Source organism: Porcisia hertigi, chromosome 35, assembly GCF_017918235.1.
Source record: "Porcisia hertigi strain C119 chromosome 35, whole genome shotgun sequence".
Lineage (NCBI taxonomy): Eukaryota > Euglenozoa > Kinetoplastea > Trypanosomatida > Trypanosomatidae > Porcisia > Porcisia hertigi.
Window position 1 is genome coordinate 2,000,562 of NC_090594.1, and position 19,070 is coordinate 2,019,631.

The window sequence follows — 19,070 nt, forward strand, 5'->3', positions numbered from 1 at the left end:
CGAAAGATACTTCCTTCATTCGCCTGCACTCTTCGTACCTTCTTGCGAGGTGTCTGTTGAGGAGAATGTCACTACTCAACACGACTCTCCAGACCCTCGTGGTGCGGTTGCGCGACATGTCTGGCAAAGTGACGCAGCAAAAGCTCCACAACCGCGTCTTCGACGCCTACGAAGCCAAGTCGCTCGTCTTCGAAGTTATTCTGCCTGAACAGCAAATTGTAATGAGGCAGTACGCAGGTCGAATACCCCCACTGCACCCCGTTGGCCAGCCTCTCATGGTGGATTCGTGGAGTGAGCTGGTAGAACTGCATAAGCCAGAGAACGAGTACCAGCTTCTGCCACGGCGCGCACGCAACAACAACGCGTACGCTGTAATGTCGGCTATCTGCTCTAGCGCTGGCTCACCCTTCGAGATGGAGCACCGCCTCGAGCCTGTGGACTTCAAGCTTGTGTTCAAGTCACAATCAGACCAGGATGCCCGCACGGCGTTCAACCTAAAGCACATGGACAAAGTACCGCAGACAATCTTCTTGGATGGGCTGATGCAGGCTCCCAAAGCGTCGGCGCTCGTCTCTTTTCACAGTATTCTTACCCCAGCCCATGTGAACAACCTCGCCGGAATAGACCAGTTTCTACGCGGCTGGTGCAGGGAACCCGCGGATGGGGACCGCCATCGCCAGCTGAAGGTCGGCTTCAACTCCCTTTTTGAAAAACCTACACATCTTTTTCTCGGTACCAACGCCGCACCTGGCAGAGAGCTGCTGAACTACGCAAAAGGGAAGAACATATTTGTTTATGCGAAGAAGGGAATGGCATTCCAGTACGTTCCGTAGACGAGCAAGCGAAAGCGGTTTTTTATTAATATTATTGGCTGAGGGGAGAAGGGAGTCGTGTGCAACACGTATGCACACGCGCAGAAGGGCGTGCCAGGTTCCCTGTGCGCTTCTCTGACGAAAGGTGGTGCGTAGCGTGGTGAAATATGATCTGCTTTTTTTTTGGTGGTGGTGTTGCGTGGACTTTTAAAAAGTATCTTCACAGTTTTTTTTTTTTTTGGGGGGGGATATTATCGCCTTCCTGCATGGATCTCTCTCTCTCTCTCTCTCGGGCGTGTGTCAATGAATTTACGCGTGCATGTACCTTGTAGGGGGGTACAGATGCATATTTGTATCGAATGCAACTGTTGGTGTCTCGACAGTGGGGGTCGTGGTCAAAGACCGTACATGACGCGGGGTCGCCGAAGCGTTTTGTCTACTGAGCTACAAAAGTACGGTAGCAGCATGGAATCTACAGACACCCAAACGCACTGGCACGGGTTTTGCAGTTACCCTCTCTACTCGTGGAGCTGATCTGCCTACGGCCACTTCTCCCACCAGTGGCGCGGATTCGGCTTGCGGCGAACTAGGTCTCCCAGCTGACGGGCATGATGTCGATTGTCGTACCGTCGGCTCCCTAGACCTCCTCTTCCCTTTGCGCTCACTCTAACCCCCACTGTCCCTCGCCGATACCTCTTTCCTCACTTTTTTTCTGCGGTGTGTGCGTCCTGCAACCTTTGCAAAAGTTTCGCTGTTATTCAGCTTCCACTCGTTTTCGTTTGTGTTACCGCTCTTCTCGTCTCCCCCCTCCCCCCCCCTCTCAGCGATTCTTCTTATTGAAGCACTTCAACACGCCTGCTTGTGTCCATCGTTGCGGAGAGCCTCTCTCTTTTTTTCCCCCCAAAAAGACCCCCTGAGTATTGTCTCGTATTCACCATGAGTATCATCAAGGAGGACGACGCAGTGGGCTGCTACATGACGGCGACACTCGCAGACGACTCCAAGGTGGAGGGCACCATCTTCACCTACAATCCCAAGGAAGGTATCATAGTGCTCCTTTGTTTCTGCGATGATCAAACAAACATGAGGCTAATACGTACTCCATATATCAAAGAGTTTCAAATTTCGCACGCGGAAGACGGCAAGCACCTGCCCCCGGCCCTGGACTCTTTTACTGAGCTTCCGTCGATGCACGCCGGTCGCGACAAGTCCATCTTTAAGCACGCCAGCACGCAGCTGAAAAATGCGGAGTCGAGCCGCGCAAAGCACTTCAGCTCGATCACGACAGACACATCCATTGCCGCCCTCGACGCGTATCTCAAGCTGTTGCGCCTTTATCCCTTCATTGAGTGGAATCAAGAGGAGGGTGTCATTCAGGTCTCTGATACGGTGATTGTTGTAGGGGACCCGGACTGGCGGACACCAAAGGCAGTGCTGGTGGAAGGGGCCCCCGAGAAGGATCGGCCCCTCGTAGACCGGTTACAGGTTGCGCTTGAAAGTGAGAAAAAGTGAGTGACTGTTTAGAGGAAGGAGTACAGTGATTGTTTGTGCGTCTCCGTGCGTATGTGTGTGTGTGTCTTGTTTCTCTGTTGGTATTGTCCACGGCGGTACTGGCTCTATGCAATGGCTGAACCAATAAACAATTCACTTTGGGTATAACGACGCCCTTCTGTTAATCACGGGGGAGAGGAACATCAAAGAACCAACAGGGGTTGAACATACCAACGGAAAAATTAGAAACGAAGGTTAACAGACGTTGACTTCACTTTGTGCCGGGCTCCATTCTTATCCCCCCCCCCTCCCCACCACCACCACCACCACCCTGCACACACAAAAAGTGCGTTCACGGATAAATGCCAACGGAAAATGGTTGAGTCACGCACAAGGGTCATTCGTCCGGTGTGCACAGCCAAGGCTCACTCTATCGCCAGCCTTCGTGTCGAAGACAGAGGTACGCCAACAACGTCTGCAACAGGTAGTTCGGGGGGATCTCATGATTGCGTGATGTCGCTTTTCCCGTTGCGTTGAATGTCGCACTAAAGGATATCTCTTTTTGGGCAGAGAAGTTGAGTACTGGACCTTCATCTCTCTCCTTTTTTGAATATTTTCGCAGCTCCGCCACTCTCTGCGGTTCGTCCCCTGTTTTTTTTTTGGGGGGGGGTACGCAACTCAGACTGAGTTCACACATGAAATCAGCACGTTTTCTACTCTTTACCCCGTTGTGTTCTCTGTCTCGGTGTCTTCCGTTTTTCGCCTCGTGGCCCCATCGAGCCGTCTCGATTTTTCCCTCCTCCTACGCGGTTGGCTGCCGCAGCGAGGAGAAAAACAGGACTACGCGTTACAACGCCGCGCACGCCTGCAAAGGCCGTAGCAACAGCACATTGACACACAGGAACCTTATCGTGGACGGGGGCCGCTACACTAGCCAGACATAGCATGTCATGAGCAATAACCAAAAGGAGTGCGCCTCACGGGCCTCCGCATCGCCAACCCCAGGTGACAGCGATCGAGAGTCAAGGCGACATTTGCGTGAGCGTGAGCGTCAGGAGCGACTAAAAGGTAGACTGACGGACCTCACGTTTGCTGACATTTCGTGCTCTCGTAATGGAAGGCCAGACTTTGTGAAGCAGAACATGCTAGTCTGTATCAAAGGATCCAAGTCGCAGTTCAACGCCCGAGTCGGCCGGATGAAAAATTTCTTGCCGCCACTCACAAGCGACTGCTGTCAGACGTTCTCAACGTTGTCCGCCGTACTTTTGTCATCGCTAGGATTTGCTGCACTGCTAAGCGAGTGCTGTACCCTCTCTACAGTAAATTATCTTCTCTACATTTCGGCGTGGATGCACCAGCTGACGCTGCCGTGCTGGCCACAGAAGCGTGTTCGCCCCACCATCGGCGACCTCAACGCCTGCCTACACCTTCGTGACTTTTTCCCTAGCAAGGCAAACGCAGACGAGTTTGAGGTGGTCTTTTATAACCAAGCCCAGAGGGCGATTGAGCTGCTGCATGCCATGTGCGCTCCCCGCAAGCGCGTACGCTCCGGCGAGGGTACCCACCCGGTGTACGGCTACGTGATTGTTTCAGGGGACTACACCGTTTCCGTTTTTTCCGTCGAGCACGACATCCCGAGGGAGTCGCGCGGCCGCTACCGTGAGGCGTGGAGCTTCTACATTTGTGACTCTCACGGCACCCAGCCGTGGTCGGAAGACAAAGCGAGCCTTTGCGGATTGACCTTCGGGCACCGATTGAACGACGTGGACCATGAAAGCACGGAAGAGGGGATCAATAACGGAGGCAACGCCACAAGTACTACAGCAGAGGTCTCTGTCGAGGATGGCATTCACTACTTCTCTACCATTCTTTTCACTCTCTTGGAGGAACACCGCAAAGGCGCGCAGCGCACGAATCAGATCCCGTATATGACCTGGACCCCGCTTCGGCGACGGCGATCCCTGGCCTACACGGCGCAGGAGCTGAAGAGAATCATTGACAAGCATTGGATTCCCAAGGTGCTGTCAAATTCAACTGTTCAGGCCGAGGCGAAGAGATTCTCCTTCGAACCACTGGAGTGTTTCTGGGCAATCGGTCCCGTACCCGCAGCAAAGAGTGATGCCGCCTTGACTACTTTGGCCGTGTGAAGCAAAAGAGGCCGTGTTAGACGACAAAAGGAGATTTTTGTTTTGCTTCGATTGCACGAATGATAAGAACCAGCGCTACGCAAAGCGATTGTGCGAGAGTTGAGGCCTACCAGTGTCCGGGGAGGCTCATGAATCTTCACTTCCTCATAAGACGCCGCTACCGCGCAGCTTGTAAAGTTCTATCCCCCCCCCCTTCCGCTTCACTTTGACGGCTGAATCACCCTTCAACAACCGCCGTCCTCTGCCCTTTCCGTAGGCACATTTCTCTTCCTCGACTAAGATTGTGGCCCCCTCCTACTTCTTGTACTTTGAAGAAAAGGGGAGGTGACGCAGAGAACTTCGGTATTATAGCATAGATTAGAGGTGTCGAAGCGGCGCCCAGTACTTCCTATCGACTCTTCCATCCTCTACACTGCCCGCGCATCCGTTTGTTTCTCTTTTTACCCCAGGGCAGTTGTGGACTGACTTGGCGCTCACGCCTCCACGTATATACACCTTGCAAGCATTAGTGCCTCTTCCTCCCTCCCACCCACCCATACACACACACACACACAAACACCTAAAACGTGCGATATATTTTTAGCGTGTGAAAGCACGACATTCATTTCATGACAGGGGGGCCTACACGGTTCGTCCCGACCGTCTTCGCTTGTGTAATACATTCTTTGTGCTTCCATAACTGCGTAATAAAAAATATTAACGCGAACGAGCCACCATTTTGATATTTCGATTTCCTGCGCGCTGCTGTGGGACTGCCCTGCCCTGCCTCATCGCCTTAACGCGCACTTTTGCGCTTCTTCACGAATAGCCACGTATAGGGTCAACCTCTAAACAGGGGTGACCGCATCATAATGGGGCTTCTCGAGCGGAAAAAAGCGATCGAAGATGAGATCGCGAAAACCCAGAAAAACAAAAAGACGGAGTACCATGTCGGTCGCCTCAAAGGGCAGCTGGCTCGCATCAAGACGGAGATGATGGAGCATGCCGCTCGCGCGGCCGGCGCAAAAGGTGGGGACGGATTTGATGTTCGAAAAAGCGGCGACGTGCGCTGCGCGCTGGTTGGATTTCCGTCAGTGGGCAAGTCGTCATTTCTTTCTCGCGTTACACAGACAGAAAGTGAGGCGGCCGGTTACGAGTTCACCACATTGACGTGCATCCCGGGCAAGTTGATGCACAAAGGAACAGAAATCCAAATTCTTGATTTGCCGGGTATCATTGAAGGTGCAGCCGAGGGTAAGGGTCGCGGCCGCCAGGTCATCGCGACAGCCCGCACCGCTGACATGATCATCCTCATGCTTGACGCCGCCAAGGCAGAAGCACAGCGCACCAAAATCGAAAATGAGCTTGAGTCTGTTGGAATCCGGCTGAACCAGTGTTTCCCGAACGTCACCTTTAAGAAGAAAGCATCATGCAGTATGAACGTCGTCAGCTACACCTCCACGGTGCCGCAAACGAAGGGTGTTTCCGAACAAATGGTGAAGGAGGTGCTGAAAGACTATGGTGTCTTCAACGCCGATGTCGCGCTGCGTGAGGACATCACTGTAGACCAGTTGATTGACGTGATCGAGGGAAACCGGAAGTACATGCCATGTCTGTATGTGTACAATAAGATTGACACCATCACTATGGAGGAGATGGATCGTCTGAGTCTTTTGCCGCACTCGGTAGTGTTGTCGCTTCACTGGGATCTGAACATAGACGAGGTCATCGATGAGGTGTGGGAGCATCTCAGTATTATTCGCATCTACACAAAAAAGCACGGCGAGCGCCCTGACTTCGGTAAACCGTTCGTTGTGAAGCGCAACGCAAGTGTGGAGCACGTTTGCAAACGCATTCACAAGGATATCGCGTCACGCTTCAAGTACGCCCTTGTGTGGGGTACCAGTGCGAAGCACCAGCCGCAGCGCGTGGGGATTGCACACGAGTTAGAAGATGAAGATGTCCTTCAAATCATGCTAAGAACGGCGAATGAGTAGTAGAGGTATGTGTGTGTGTGTTTGGGGGTGGGTGGGTGTGTCGGTGGTATTAGTCTATGGAATCCATGTGCATCTGCTGTCCTCGCACAGCATCTACGCTGACGATAAACGAAGGAAGATCCCGAAACACGAGTAATAAAAGCACGGGGCACCTGATTCATTATGTGCTCTGCCTCTCCATCATCCGCTGAGCGGGTACAAGAGCAGCGGGGAAACAAAATGCGCAGTCCGTGTAATGAGATGCGTATCAGCTCCTCTGATGTCCGCCTGCCAGCGCTTCTGCGGTGGCACAGTGCGCTATAGAAAAGAAGTGAGCACTCATATGCGTGGCATCAAGTGTTTTGGGTTCACCTGTCAGTTTAGAGCTTTTTCACGTGTTGGGCAGCATTTCTCATACCTCAACGGCAGAGCCTTTTTTTTTTGACTCCTATCGAGCGTGGATCTCTGGCTGAACTATATTTTTCCTTTTTTTTACCTCCATGGGCATTCCTCCCCTGCTGAACCCGCCTGGCGCATTCCCGTCGTCTTTGACGTCTGCGTTTAGTCCCTAAACCGTTTCGCCAGTGCCTGGTTCTTCATGTGGGCGGCATCTCACACAGCTCCTGCCTCACTATCGACCCCCCACCCCCTTCTTTTCTCCCTTACTCGCGCTCCCCGCCTTCCACACACACACACACACACACAATACCACCACTACCCACCCAGGTGTCCTTTGCCCTTCTCAAACTCACAACGACAACAGAAAAGGAAATCAGTCGCTCGTAGTCGCATGAGCCAACACCAGGAAGTATTAACGGCAGCTTTTTTACGGGCACATGGGGTTGCCCTGTCGAAGCCGCTGCACGATTGGCTAACGCGAGTGTCCTTCTTGGCGCGGGCGCAGGCATCGGTGGAGAACAAAGAGCGGTATGAGAGATGGGCTTTACGCACAGTGGAGGACGCTGTGAAGGCACCTGGTGGTGTGGCAGCCATTGCTTGGGCGAAGCAAAGCACCGTGATGCCGCCAAACTCTTCCGATTGTGTGTCAGAGTGGTGGCAAGAGAGTCGTCGCACCTCTGCCATCTCCAGCAGTGGCGCATCCGTGCCGCACATGAGCTCCACGCGAGCGGCGCTGTTGGCAGAGACAATGCGGCGCGCTCCCCCGTCGCTGCAGCCTTTTGTGCAACAGGGCTTTGGCCTTTACGACCGAGAGGTGGCACTTGGGCACCGCCGATACGAGGGGGTCACATTTGTGGAAATGATCAACATTGCCAAGAGCCTGCAAGCCAAGGCGCCTCCAGCATCCGCGCCGCCACTGACTCCGCTACCCACCCCTTCACTGTTGCCGTCATCATCGTATTCCGGGGTGGTCTCCCAGAGAGAGACCACAATGGGTCCTTCTTCGGACGTGTCGGTCCCACACAAGCGGGCGGCGCCGGAGACCACGCTGCAGGAGCCCCCACATAAGCGACCTGCACCAGGCACCGTGACAGCTGTATCAATGAAGGACAAACCGTTCTTCCTCCAGCTTGCTGGTATCACGGACGCTGACGTTCCCGCACCGCGAAAATTTGTCGGCCTGTCAACGGAACTGGAGCGTCAATACACCCGCTACGAGCCCCTGGTGGAGGACATTCGTCCTCTCGCCGTGCTGAAGGATGCGTACGACCACATCACCACGCATGCCACACACTTGGAGAAAACGGAAGGCAAGAAGGCTGCGCAGAAGTACCTGAGCGACCAGCTAAAGGGAATGCGGCAGGACCTGCGAGTTCAGAACATTGTGGATAATTTCACCGTCAAGGTGTATGAAGTGCATGCGCGTCTTTGCCTGAGCACTGGCGACATTGGTGAGTTCAATCAATGCCAAGCAGGGCTTAGGCAGTTTTACGCGATGGACACCGTTAACTTGACGCAGTGCGATGTGAATAACTTTTTTCTCTACCGCCTGGTGTATCTGACGCTGAGCGGCCAGTATGACGCTCTCTCCACAGAGCTCATTCACCTCACTAATGGTCAGCTGCAGGGCACGGACCGTGTTGGTAGCTGCATCACCAGGGAGTCTGTTAATCGCACCCTCGCGCTCTGCGCAGCGTGCAACGACGGCGACACCTCGTCCCTGTGTCGTCTTCTGCTCAGCTTCGAGACAGAAATGACCTACCTCGTTCGCATTTACTTGCAGAAATTGCGGATCATGTGGCTAAAGGATATTCTCACCGCCATGAAAGGCGCTCTAACGTTGCGTTTTCTGATGGCCAGCCTTGGCTTCACGCCATTTTCTTATGGCAGAAAAAAACGCCATCTTTTCTGGTTGGATGACGCGGAGGAGAGCGCCGCGCTGCGCTTCGCCGAGCTCTTTCAGACACTCAAGGTGGTACTGCCGTCGGATTTCTCTTTCCACGCACAAGTGACGCGCGCGAAGCACACTGAGTCAGAGCTGAATACACAGGACCCGTTCCTGGACGCTGGTGCTGCCCTGAAATCGGTCGAAGAGTACCTCGTTTTTTTGGGCACACGTAAAGATGCCGCTTTCGCATAATTCACGAGCTTCTCAGGTTTCTTCATGCTCCACCTCCCCCCACCCCACACGCACACACACACACACGTCTTTTTACCCCATCACGAAGTGAAAGTGCCAAGCACCGTCTACGTTTAAGAAGAAACGATGGCATACACACGCAAGATTCTTCACCGCATTTCTGGTTCATGGACGTATTTTTAAGGGTGTTCACTACCTCATGTAACGTCCTTGCGAAATGCCTCGCCCTTTCTTTTTATTGAATCGACAGGATAGGCACCAGGGCATCTTTTTTTTGTCCACTGCTCGCCAGCACAGTGTTTTGTCTATTTGCTGTGATGTCAACGCGTTAGAGTGCACCGTCTCTTTCAAGTTGCGGCTCTTCTTCTGTCGACTTCCCCCCCGCCCCTCCCTCCCTCCCTCCTTTGGATCTCTCCTTTTTTCTCTATGCTGTCTACTCTCTCACCTCCCTTGCTCCGTTCTCCTGAGTGGCCACTCTCGCGAATCAGATTCTCACAGCGTCTATTCTACGTAGATCAGATCACTACTCCTCTATTATTAGAGGCACACACTCTCTCTGCCCTTGTACTTCACACTAGCGTTTGTTGCAATTGAATCGTCAATACTCCTCCTTGTTCCTTTAGCTGTTTTTGTGTTCTCACTGGCTGTCTGCAATTGTTATATTGCGCCTCCCCGAGTGCCTCTCCCTCCCCCCACATTCTTCCCCGCTGTCCAGCGTCTGCATACAGGACAATGGCCTCTTCTGCATCTACAGTTGACCGCGAGGCAGCGGTACAGAAGCGCAAGAAGGACCACATCGACATTTGTCTTCACAGAGATGTGGAGCCCTACAAGAGGCGTCCCTCCCTGTGGCAGAAGTACTCACTCCCCTACAAGGCACTTCCTGAAGTAGATTTGGGAAAAATTGACACCTCAATCGATTTCATGGGCACGCGCGTCTCTTTTCCCTTCTTTATTTCCTCCATGACCGGCGGTGAGGCTCATGGTCGCACCATCAACGAAAACCTCGCGAAGGCGTGCGAGGCCGAGAAGATTCCGTTTGGTCTCGGCAGCATGCGGATCATTAACCGGTACGCGTCGGCGGTGCACACATTCGATGTGAAAGAGTACTGTCCATCAGTTCCAATGCTCGCGAATATCGGCCTGGTGCAGCTGAACTACGGTTTCGGCGCGAAGGAAGTAAACAACCTCGTGGACTCAGTGCGCGCCGACGGCCTGTGCGTGCATCTCAACCATGTTCAAGAGGTCTGTCAACCGGAGGGCGACACAAATTTTGAGGGCTTGATCGAAAAGCTTCGCCAGTTGCTGCCCTACATCAAGGTCCCCGTGATTGTGAAAGGTGTGGGTCACGGTATCGATCACGAATCGATGGTGGCTATAAAGGCAAGTGGTGTCAAGTACGTGGATGTTTCGGGATGCGGTGGCACCTCGTGGGCGTGGATTGAGGGTCGCAGGCAACCCTATACCGTGGAGGAGGAGAACATCGGCTACCTCTTCCGCGACATTGGTATCCCTACAGATGTCTGCTTGCAGGAGAGCGCGCCACTGACCGCCAGCGGCGATCTTCACCTCATCGCCGGTGGCGGTATCCGTAGCGGTCTGGATATTGCAAAGGCGCTGATGATGGGTGCCGAGTACGCCACTGCAGCAATGCCGTTCCTTGCAGCCGCGCTGGAGAGCCCGGATGCGGTTCGTGCAGTCATCCAGCGCATTCGCCGAGAATTGGTAGTCTCCATGTTCACCTGCGGTGCCCGCAATATCGAGGAGCTGCGGCGTATGAAGGTGATCGAGTATGGCCACCTTTAGCTCTTTTTTTTCTGTCGGGGTTTTTTTAAAAAAAATTATCTGTTTGTGTCTTTCACGCCATCCTCCAAGAAGTACGCGTCCACCCTCTCTTCCATGTCTCATCCCCCTGCAGACTCTCGCGATCCCTTTCTTTTTCTTTGCTGCTGAGATCTGCAGGCGGAGAACTCACGGCGATCTGATAAAGATAAACGGCACATATCGTCATACTTTGCCCATAGATGGGTGCATGCTAGAGGCAAGTCGCTTTCTCCTTTGCTTGGTTGTGTATTTGTTCAGCAGGCTATGCTTTCACATGCCGTCTGCTCGCACACGCGCTCCCGCTAATGCACCACCTAGTATGGCTTTGGGATATTGTTTGTCCTCAGTGTCTCGCAGCCGTTATGTAACAGGCGAATCGTGCGTTCAGGCTAATTCTATGCACACATGCCAAGCGAGTCTTTCTCGCATCTTTTTTCTTGGGAAAGGAGCCAGCAAACGGGCTGCAGTGACACGACCCTCTGGGCTAAAAAACAAAACGGGTGTAAGTGCAGCGAGCACCTGAGCCGCATAACGCTTGATCCGACGCGACCACCAGTCTCTGCAGCTTTTGTGTCGGCAGCGCCCGATCCGCCAGAGGAGGTGTATGCCGCGCTTGCGCGCGACGGTCGGAAGAGGTGCGTCGCTTTGTTCGGCCGTTACGTGGATATCATTCAACCGCGGATCCCGTTGCGATCCGTTGCGTCTTTCTCGTTGTATGTACATCTTGACGTCGGTAGGACTACAGTGTAGAAATCCCCCCCCCCCCGCTCCCATCACCAGTTTCATCCCACTCTCTCCCTTTCCCTTTCCCCTCTCGCCTGATTGTAGATTCCGACAGCACAATACGGAACCCCCTGGAGTGAGCTGCTCAAGGCTCGTCTCTACGCTGATTTCTCTCATCCCGACGCGCAACACTTGGAAATTTTCTTTTTCACGCGATTGTCTCACAAAAACCGATAACACAAGATCGCAGGATCATGGCGTCGCGTGCTATTGCCAAAATTCCCAAAGAGTTTGTGCCGCTTGAGCATGTGGAGCGCGCTATCAAGAACTCGGACTGTCGCACACCCGTCGTTTTTGTGCAGTCAGACGGTGACGCGTACCAGTCTGTGTGCCACTTCGCCAAAAAGCAGCAGTCTGCCGTCTGGAGCTTTGATATATTTAAGCTGCAAAGCATGCAGAACGTTTTGGACTACATTGATGTGGGCGTCAACAATGGCGACTGGGTGTACATAACAAACTGCAACCTCGTAGACGAGTCGTACTTTCGTGACGTTGCGCGCGTCTTGTACCAGCTTCTCCCCGATCCGCAACGCTATCCTCGACGCGAGCTGTTCCGCTGCTTTTTTGGTGTCACCAAACCGTTTGACCTGAACGCTCCGGTGGGTCAGCCCTTCCCTCAACTGTTCATGCACGCCGCCTTGGTGGCTCGCCCTACCGCCGCGCAGGGCTCAAAGTGGTCACGTATTATGCCGGCTGACAAACCTCTCTTTTCTATCGCAGCCATGAAGCACCAACAACGCCGCGCAGCTGGCCGTGATAGCGACAGTGAAAGCGATGTGGAGGAGACAGACCCCATTTCCGGCATTATTTTCCACCGCGCCACAGAGCGGATCCGCGACGTTGATCAGTCAACCGTCACTCTGAGGAAACATGAGCTGTTGAAGGGCGTCGAGAATCAGGATACCGATCTCATTCGACAGGTTGTGTCCACCGGCGAGGTCGATCTCTCGCGGAAGTTGAAAGATGGCATGACGCCGCTGCAGTATGCATGCTCCAGGGAGCTGACAGAGTCTGTGCGCACTCTTCTCTCGCTAGGTGCTGACCCAGATGCCCCGCGTGAGGCCGATGGTCGCCCTCCCCTCTTTATGGCCATCGACGACATGGAACTCGCCAAGGTGCTTGTCGCGGGGGGAGCGAATCTGTTCCTCAAATACGAAGGCTATCGTGCTGATTCACATCCGGACACCGACCCTGCTGTGGCGGCCTACCTCGCAGAGGAGCGTGAATACATGTAAAGAAATGCCACTACACCATGTATAATACTGACAAAGCACCATGTGCGCCTGCGCGTGTGCTGCTTTCGATTCACCTGTTTGTTTTCACGTCTCACCTCTCGCCAAAGAAAAAAAAAGTAATTGAGTTTATTTGTTTCTCTCTGTGTCCGTCTCGCCCGGTTTGCCTTTACTTCTCTGCGCCTCTATCTTTTCATCTGAACTCAGCTGCGTTCACCAACACTAGTGTTGGGGTATGTGCTCTTCCCTAACGGCCTGATAGTGTGTGCGTGCGTTCAAGGAAGTGATGGCAAATCGCGTGCATCTCGCACCTCTCCCCCGCATCCATCTTTGCTTTTTTGTTTGTTTTTTCTTACCATGTGGCGTTGTATAGCTCTCTTGAGATATGGAAATACACACACACACACACGAACAACAAAAAAGGGGGTCATGGGCCAGGTAAAAAAAAATCCAGTCTTACATTTGCGCCGTCCTCGACATAATCACTGTGAGGCCTGTTCCACTAGAGACGTGCAAGGGGTCGAGGGGCGACGTATTACCATTTGGGTTTCCCTAATCTGAGCAGCCTCTTGTACTTTGTCCCTGGGCGTTTCGACAAGAGAGGGTCTCGGGCTCAGGTCGTGCGATTATGGGGCAGCTCCGTATTGAACCCCCCCCCCCCCACCCCCTCCTTCCCCTTGATGTATCCACACGATGGCTGTCTTCCCTCTTTTCCTTGTAACGTCAGAACCCCCCCCCCCTCCACCACCAACACCTCCACAGACACAGACACACGAGCTCCCATTTGCTTGGCCAGAAGCACATGAGCTCGCGTGACCACCGTTTCGGCCGTGGTGTGGTGGGGGCAGCACTTAGCTTGTCGGTTACCACCATCGGTGCAGGAGTGCTTGCGATTCCATCCACCTTCCAGGACGGCGGCATTTACCTTGTTCTCGGTGTCCTCGCCATAGTAGGAGCTCTCACGGTGCTTTCCATCGACTACCTCATCCGGTGCGTCGACTGTCTTCACCTCAAGTCGTACGAAGACATCTCACGCGAATTGCTGGGTCGCTGGTGTGAGGAGACGGTGCGGTGGATTCTCATTCTCTACAGCATCGGCATCGCAGCTGGCTACATTGTTGTCATTGGTGAAATCTTCACACCAATGCTGCCACTTATTCAGCCGCGTGTGCCTTTTCTGAAGGATAGCTCGCACGTCATGATAATGACTTGGTTTTTTGTAATGCTGCCGCTGTCCTGCATCCCCAACATAACCCATCTGAATCGGATTTCTGTCATCGCCATTACAGCAACCTTCTTGATGTCGGTGATTGTCGTCTACCGCTACTTTGTCCCGTACAGCGGGAGTCGCAACTCCGCCAAGGTAAAGTATTTTTCATTGAACGCGCGCGCTTTTTTGGCCTTGCCCGTGATGATGTTCTCGTTTGACTGTCAATCTCTCGTGTTCCAGATCTATACTAACTTGAGAACGCCAACGCGCTCATGCATGATGAAAGTGGCGTCGCTGAGCATCAGCATCACCGGCTGCGTCTACTTTGTGGTGGGCCTCTTCGGCTACCTTTCCAACACCCCTCACGTCGCTGGGAACATACTTACAAACTACGACCCTTTTCAGGATCACCTCTTCGCGTTTGGGGAGGCCTTTTATGCATTCACGGTGATCATCGCTTATGTTTTGGTCTTGTTTCCTAGCCGCGACGCTGTGTTCATTTTATTATTTGGCTACAACTCAGCGACGCACGAGCTGGCGCATGACGGCATCGCCACACGGCATCATCTCCTTGTGAGCGTTTTGTTGTCTACCTTGAGCATCGTTCTGGCTATGCGCGCCACCGGTGTGGTGTTTATCATCGCCCTTCTCGGAAGTCTTTGCAGCAGCACGCTCTGCTTTTCCTATCCGGCGGCGTTCCGCCTTATGCTCCACGTTAGAGGTCTGGATCGCTGTAAGCCTATAGAGCTCGCCGCTGCCTTGAGCATGCTGGTCTTTGGTGTCTTGGGTGGTCCTCTCGGTACTCTCATCGCCTTTCGGGTGTAATGAATGAGGGATATCCAATATATACAAAAAAGACTACAGGCGTCAGTGAATAGAATGTCTTTTTTTTTTGAAAACCAATCAGGGGTATCTCTACCAAGTGATCAAGGCGGGTGCCAAGTGGAGCGTAACAGTAATAAAGGATCTGTGTGCAAGGGGGCAACACCAGGGTATTTGATATAAGAATTTTTACGCGTAGCATCTGTTTCTTCTTCTAAGATTGTGTTCGTACTCCCGGGCTCTCAACCTCTTCCCCGCCCGATAATGACCCGCTCTCGACTTCTGTGCATCTGCGTGTTTTATTCAGCAACTCTTTGTGTGTGTCTGGCGGTGCAACTTTTTTTTGTATTGTTTTTGCTGCCCAGCCAACTGACATGTTTGGCCTCGGAACTAAAGTGTCCATTATATAGAGGCGATGCTCTGCGGTTTGTGTGGTGCGAAACCATGAATGCAGATCTTGCCGCTGTCTCTTCGCTTTTTTTCCCCGCCAGCTAAAGCCTTGTTCTGGGCGCTTCACTCTTCGTGTAACAGAGTAGCATTCCTGGATCCGTTGCATTCCGCTCGCGTGGTGCACGACATCTGGAAATGCTATGGGGCCTGCGTTGAGAATTGATCATCAATGTGTAACACCACACTCTCGTGTATGTGTGCGTTTAAGGTGGGACCCACCCACCCCTCCCCCCAACTTCAGCGCGTCGTGGCGAAAAGAGGCCTATGAGGAGGAGGAGGAGGAGGGGGAGGGGCACAGGGTGGTTCACCCGACTGTTTGTCGTCTGCTTGCTTGAACTACTTCTGTCGTTTTGCAGAGCTGTGGTCAGCAGTGACGCTCCGTCGTCTTCACATAGTTAATATTTGGTTTCTATTGACAGCTTTGTTCGCTTCCGGAAAAGTTGCAGTGAGGCGGGGCGTGTGGGATCTGACTCCTGAGGGTTTTGACCACGCCTTGGTGAATGCGTCTCGGCAAAAAGGCAGGGCGATATACGATTGTCCCCCCCCCCCCCGGATTTTCTCCCAGACTCGGTGCCACACGCCTCAGCCTCGTCACAATGAGAGACGTCATGAGGAGGCGTTACGTGAGGCTCACTGCGCCGCGACCCGCTAGAATCGACGCGAATCGCTGTGGGAAAAAGCCATGGCATTAACATCTTGGCACTAAAGCACTCGCACCTCAATCGCGGGAACCTGAGTTGCCTAGTCAATCACCGTATCTACAGTCGCCTTCACACGACATGATCGAAGATTTGTCGATTTTGCATGTACAGTAGTGCAAGCCATCCCCCTCCCTCCCCCCCCCCCCATTTCAGCCCTTTGTCGCCCTTCTGCGGTGAGCGCACTGAGTGTCGGGGCTGCACCAAAAGAATCCTGGGTTACACCACGCTTCTGTAGATGACCTAGGCCGCATCGCATCCCCTCGGTCACCGATGGCGTGCTAGCCGCACTGGAATACTGCCTCCTCTCGGGGAGGGGGAGGGGAGAGACGTTGAAGGACAAGAAAGGCCCGTTAGACGCGCGGCCCGTTTCGACGACAGACGGCTTTTCCTAGGCGAGCGGAGTGTAGCAGAGGGAGGGGAGATGAGACTGGTATGCGCGTTCACCTGTCAGCTTTCTCGTGAAAGGGGAGCGAAGCGGAAAGAATGCTGACCGCGCTGAGAAGAAAGTGTAAATCACCATTTCCTGTCTGTAAAAGTTGTACCTAGGGGTATTTACCTAGCTGGGAATGCCGAGAGGTCGACTTCAAATCAGGGACATGCCTAAATCGTGATTCTGTAATCATCGTCATCTTTTTTGTGCTCTCCCCTCCATCTCGATTATTCTGTAAATCAGGGGGCTTGTTCCTCACAAGCGCTGCCGGGCAATGATATGTTGGCTTCACTATCGCGTGAGGAAATTACGCGCGAGGCTGCTGTAGTGAAATTTGTGTTGCTGCGGTTTTACTCGCGCTCGGTGAGGACGCGCCTTCGGGTACTTTTACGTTGCAGACCTACCCCTATGATGTCCTTCTCACTTCTTGCTTTTTCCTCCCCCCTTTGCCGCCTTTTGTTTCGATCCCAGCAGGGGGCATGATGGTGCGCAGCGTAGTACATCATTTTTTTTTGCTCTTGCTACTTTTCATTTTCCACTTTGAACGTTTTAGGGAGCCGTCGAACTCGTTGACTGGGTGACGAAGAAGAACGTCTTCTTCAGGATCTCGTGCTGGACGTCTGGTTGAATCGGTGAATCAGAAACTCATCCACAGAGTCTGTAAGGCGCGATTGTCGCATCTCATGTCTAATGTAGCGCAGCTGGGGGCGGCAGTCAGTATGTCGGTCACCACCATCGGTGTCGGTGTTCTGGCAATACCCGCCACGTTTGAGTCGGATGGAATAGCGTTGGTGGCAATCGCACTGCTGACTGTCGGCTTCTTTACTGTGATGTCCATCGACTTTCTGATTTTGTGCATCAACAAGCTAGGCGCGAATAGCTACGAAGAGATCTCCGATGAACTACTAGGTAGTGCGTTCAAGGTGGTGATTCGCTGGATTCTGATTGTGTACAATATCGGGACCGCTGTTGGGTACATTGTGGTCATCGGCGAAATCTTCACTCCGATGCTGCCAATGATTCGCATTTACCTACCGTGGCTTTCGTCCCCGTCCCACATAATGATTGCGTCATGGCTATTGGTGATGCTGCCATTTTCCTGTTTCTCTAAGGTGTCGCACCTGCACGTGACCTCATTCCTAGCAATCGCTGCGACCTTTTGCATTTCTGGTATCATCGTCTATCGCTACTTTGTACCGCTCAGCGTCACTGCAGCTCCGGCGAAGGCAGGGGGCGACCTAAAATACTTCCGCTTCTCTTACCGGTCGCTCTTGGCACTGCCCGTGGTGATGTTTGCTTTTGACTGCCAGTCTCTCGTTTTCCAAGTGTATGCGGGGTTGCAAAGTCCATCGCGACACAGCATGGCGAAGGTGGCCACATCTAGTGTGCTCGTGACCAGTGTTGTGTACGGGTTAGTGGGTTTCTTTGGGTACGCAACCAACACGCCACACGTCCACGGCAACATCTTGACTAATTACAACCCGATGCGTGATCCTCTCTTCGCAGTTGGCCAGACTTTCTACTCCCTCACTGTAAATGTCGCCTACGTACTGATTCTGATCCCGTGTCGCGATGCGATTCTTCAAATGTGGTTCGGTTTCAGCCACACCCACGATAGCTTGGAAATCCCACGCCACGGCAACCTTTTCGTAAGTATTTTGTTATCATTCCTTTGTTTGTGTCTCGCGTTGCTGGCGCCAGAATTCTTGTACATTGTGGCCCTCATGGGCGCCTTCTGTAGCAGCACTCTCTGCTTCACCTACCCGGCTCTCTTCCGTCAGCGCCTTCACGTTCTCGGCTTGGCGCCATACACCGGGTATGAGCGTCTCGCTGTCAAGGCCATGTATTTTTTGGGGTTTGTCGGTTTCATGCTGGGTTTCTTCGCTCTTTTCGGTGTATAACTGGTCGCATTTGAAGCCGGGTTGACATTGGGGTAATATCCATAGATTTGTTATTTCCTTTTCCGTGCGCGCGCGTGTGGTGGGGGGGGGGGGCGGGGGTCGCATTGTACCTCGAAGGATCAGCTTCCTGTATAGATGCGATGCGTGTCATGCACTACGTCGTGGCATCTGGCCTGCCCCCCCCCCCCCTCCCCCCTTTCGAGAAATCACGGCCCGCGTGCCTGTGAATGTGACCCTGCTTCGTGGCAGCCGGGGTGTTACTTTACTGTATTTTATTCTTTGCTTTTTTTTTCCCGTCTGTGTTCCGCCGGCTTGTATTCCTACGTCTGTATATCCTCCCCTCACCAGGGCAATCACGCAACCCTTCATTCCGTACGAACGTGTTTTTTTTTTCTCTCGGTGAAAGACAAATATATATCTATATATATATATATATATATATATGTAATAAACTTCAGAGTCGAGCCTGCTATGAGACGAGAAAACAGCGATGAGCTCAGGAAGTGTGGAGATGTCGTTGTTGTTTTTTTCCTCCTCCCCCCCCCCCATCCCTCTCGACTTTCTGGATATCCGCTAGGAAAAGGAAGCTCTGCGAATTGACACACAAACACACACACACACACACACACAACAAATTGGCCTTGCGCCAGAGTATTATTATGATTGGGTCTTGCCCACACCGAGTACACACCGGATTCCGTGGTCCCCTTCAAGCCCACTGCACTCCGAGGGAGATCAGTGGGAGTGGGCATGGGCGCCCAGTCCCGTTTTGA

At 53.0% G+C, this 19,070-nt stretch overlaps 8 protein-coding genes across 8 annotated transcripts; all 8 read left to right on the plus strand.

Annotated features, from left to right (window-relative positions):
• Nucleotides 1-65: 65 nt before the first annotated feature.
• Nucleotides 66-833, plus strand: JKF63_01525 (uncharacterized protein; the record flags this gene model as incomplete). Its single annotated transcript, XM_067897572.1, has 1 exon — nucleotides 66-833. The coding sequence occupies one exon, from the start codon at nucleotides 66-68 to the stop codon at nucleotides 831-833; it is 768 nt and encodes a 255-aa protein (XP_067753729.1).
• Nucleotides 834-1,748: 915 nt separating this feature from the next.
• Nucleotides 1,749-2,324, plus strand: JKF63_01526 (uncharacterized protein; the record flags this gene model as incomplete). Its single annotated transcript, XM_067897573.1, has 1 exon — nucleotides 1,749-2,324. One exon carries the CDS (start codon nucleotides 1,749-1,751, stop codon nucleotides 2,322-2,324), a length of 576 nt encoding a protein of 191 aa, XP_067753730.1.
• A 929-nt stretch (nucleotides 2,325-3,253) lies between these two features.
• Nucleotides 3,254-4,450, plus strand: JKF63_01527 (uncharacterized protein; the record flags this gene model as incomplete). The annotated part of the gene is made up of 1 exon (XM_067897574.1): nucleotides 3,254-4,450. One exon carries the CDS (start codon nucleotides 3,254-3,256, stop codon nucleotides 4,448-4,450), a length of 1,197 nt encoding a protein of 398 aa, XP_067753731.1.
• An 851-nt stretch (nucleotides 4,451-5,301) lies between these two features.
• JKF63_01528 (uncharacterized protein) lies at nucleotides 5,302-6,426 on the plus strand (the record flags this gene model as incomplete). The annotated part of the gene is made up of 1 exon (XM_067897575.1): nucleotides 5,302-6,426. The coding sequence occupies one exon, from the start codon at nucleotides 5,302-5,304 to the stop codon at nucleotides 6,424-6,426; it is 1,125 nt and encodes a 374-aa protein (XP_067753732.1).
• Nucleotides 6,427-7,195: 769 nt separating this feature from the next.
• JKF63_01529 (uncharacterized protein) lies at nucleotides 7,196-8,944 on the plus strand (the record flags this gene model as incomplete). Its single annotated transcript, XM_067897576.1, has 1 exon — nucleotides 7,196-8,944. The coding sequence occupies one exon, from the start codon at nucleotides 7,196-7,198 to the stop codon at nucleotides 8,942-8,944; it is 1,749 nt and encodes a 582-aa protein (XP_067753733.1).
• A 732-nt stretch (nucleotides 8,945-9,676) lies between these two features.
• Nucleotides 9,677-10,750, plus strand: JKF63_01530 (uncharacterized protein; the record flags this gene model as incomplete). Its single annotated transcript, XM_067897577.1, has 1 exon — nucleotides 9,677-10,750. The coding sequence occupies one exon, from the start codon at nucleotides 9,677-9,679 to the stop codon at nucleotides 10,748-10,750; it is 1,074 nt and encodes a 357-aa protein (XP_067753734.1).
• A 995-nt stretch (nucleotides 10,751-11,745) lies between these two features.
• Nucleotides 11,746-12,786, plus strand: JKF63_01531 (uncharacterized protein; the record flags this gene model as incomplete). The annotated part of the gene is made up of 1 exon (XM_067897578.1): nucleotides 11,746-12,786. One exon carries the CDS (start codon nucleotides 11,746-11,748, stop codon nucleotides 12,784-12,786), a length of 1,041 nt encoding a protein of 346 aa, XP_067753735.1.
• Nucleotides 12,787-13,585: 799 nt separating this feature from the next.
• On the plus strand, nucleotides 13,586-18,297 carry JKF63_01532 (uncharacterized protein; the record flags this gene model as incomplete). The annotated part of the gene is made up of 2 exons (XM_067897579.1): nucleotides 13,586-14,142; nucleotides 17,601-18,297. 2 exons carry the CDS (start codon nucleotides 13,586-13,588, stop codon nucleotides 18,295-18,297), a joined length of 1,254 nt encoding a protein of 417 aa, XP_067753736.1.
• Between the last annotated feature and the right edge of the window lie 773 nt (nucleotides 18,298-19,070).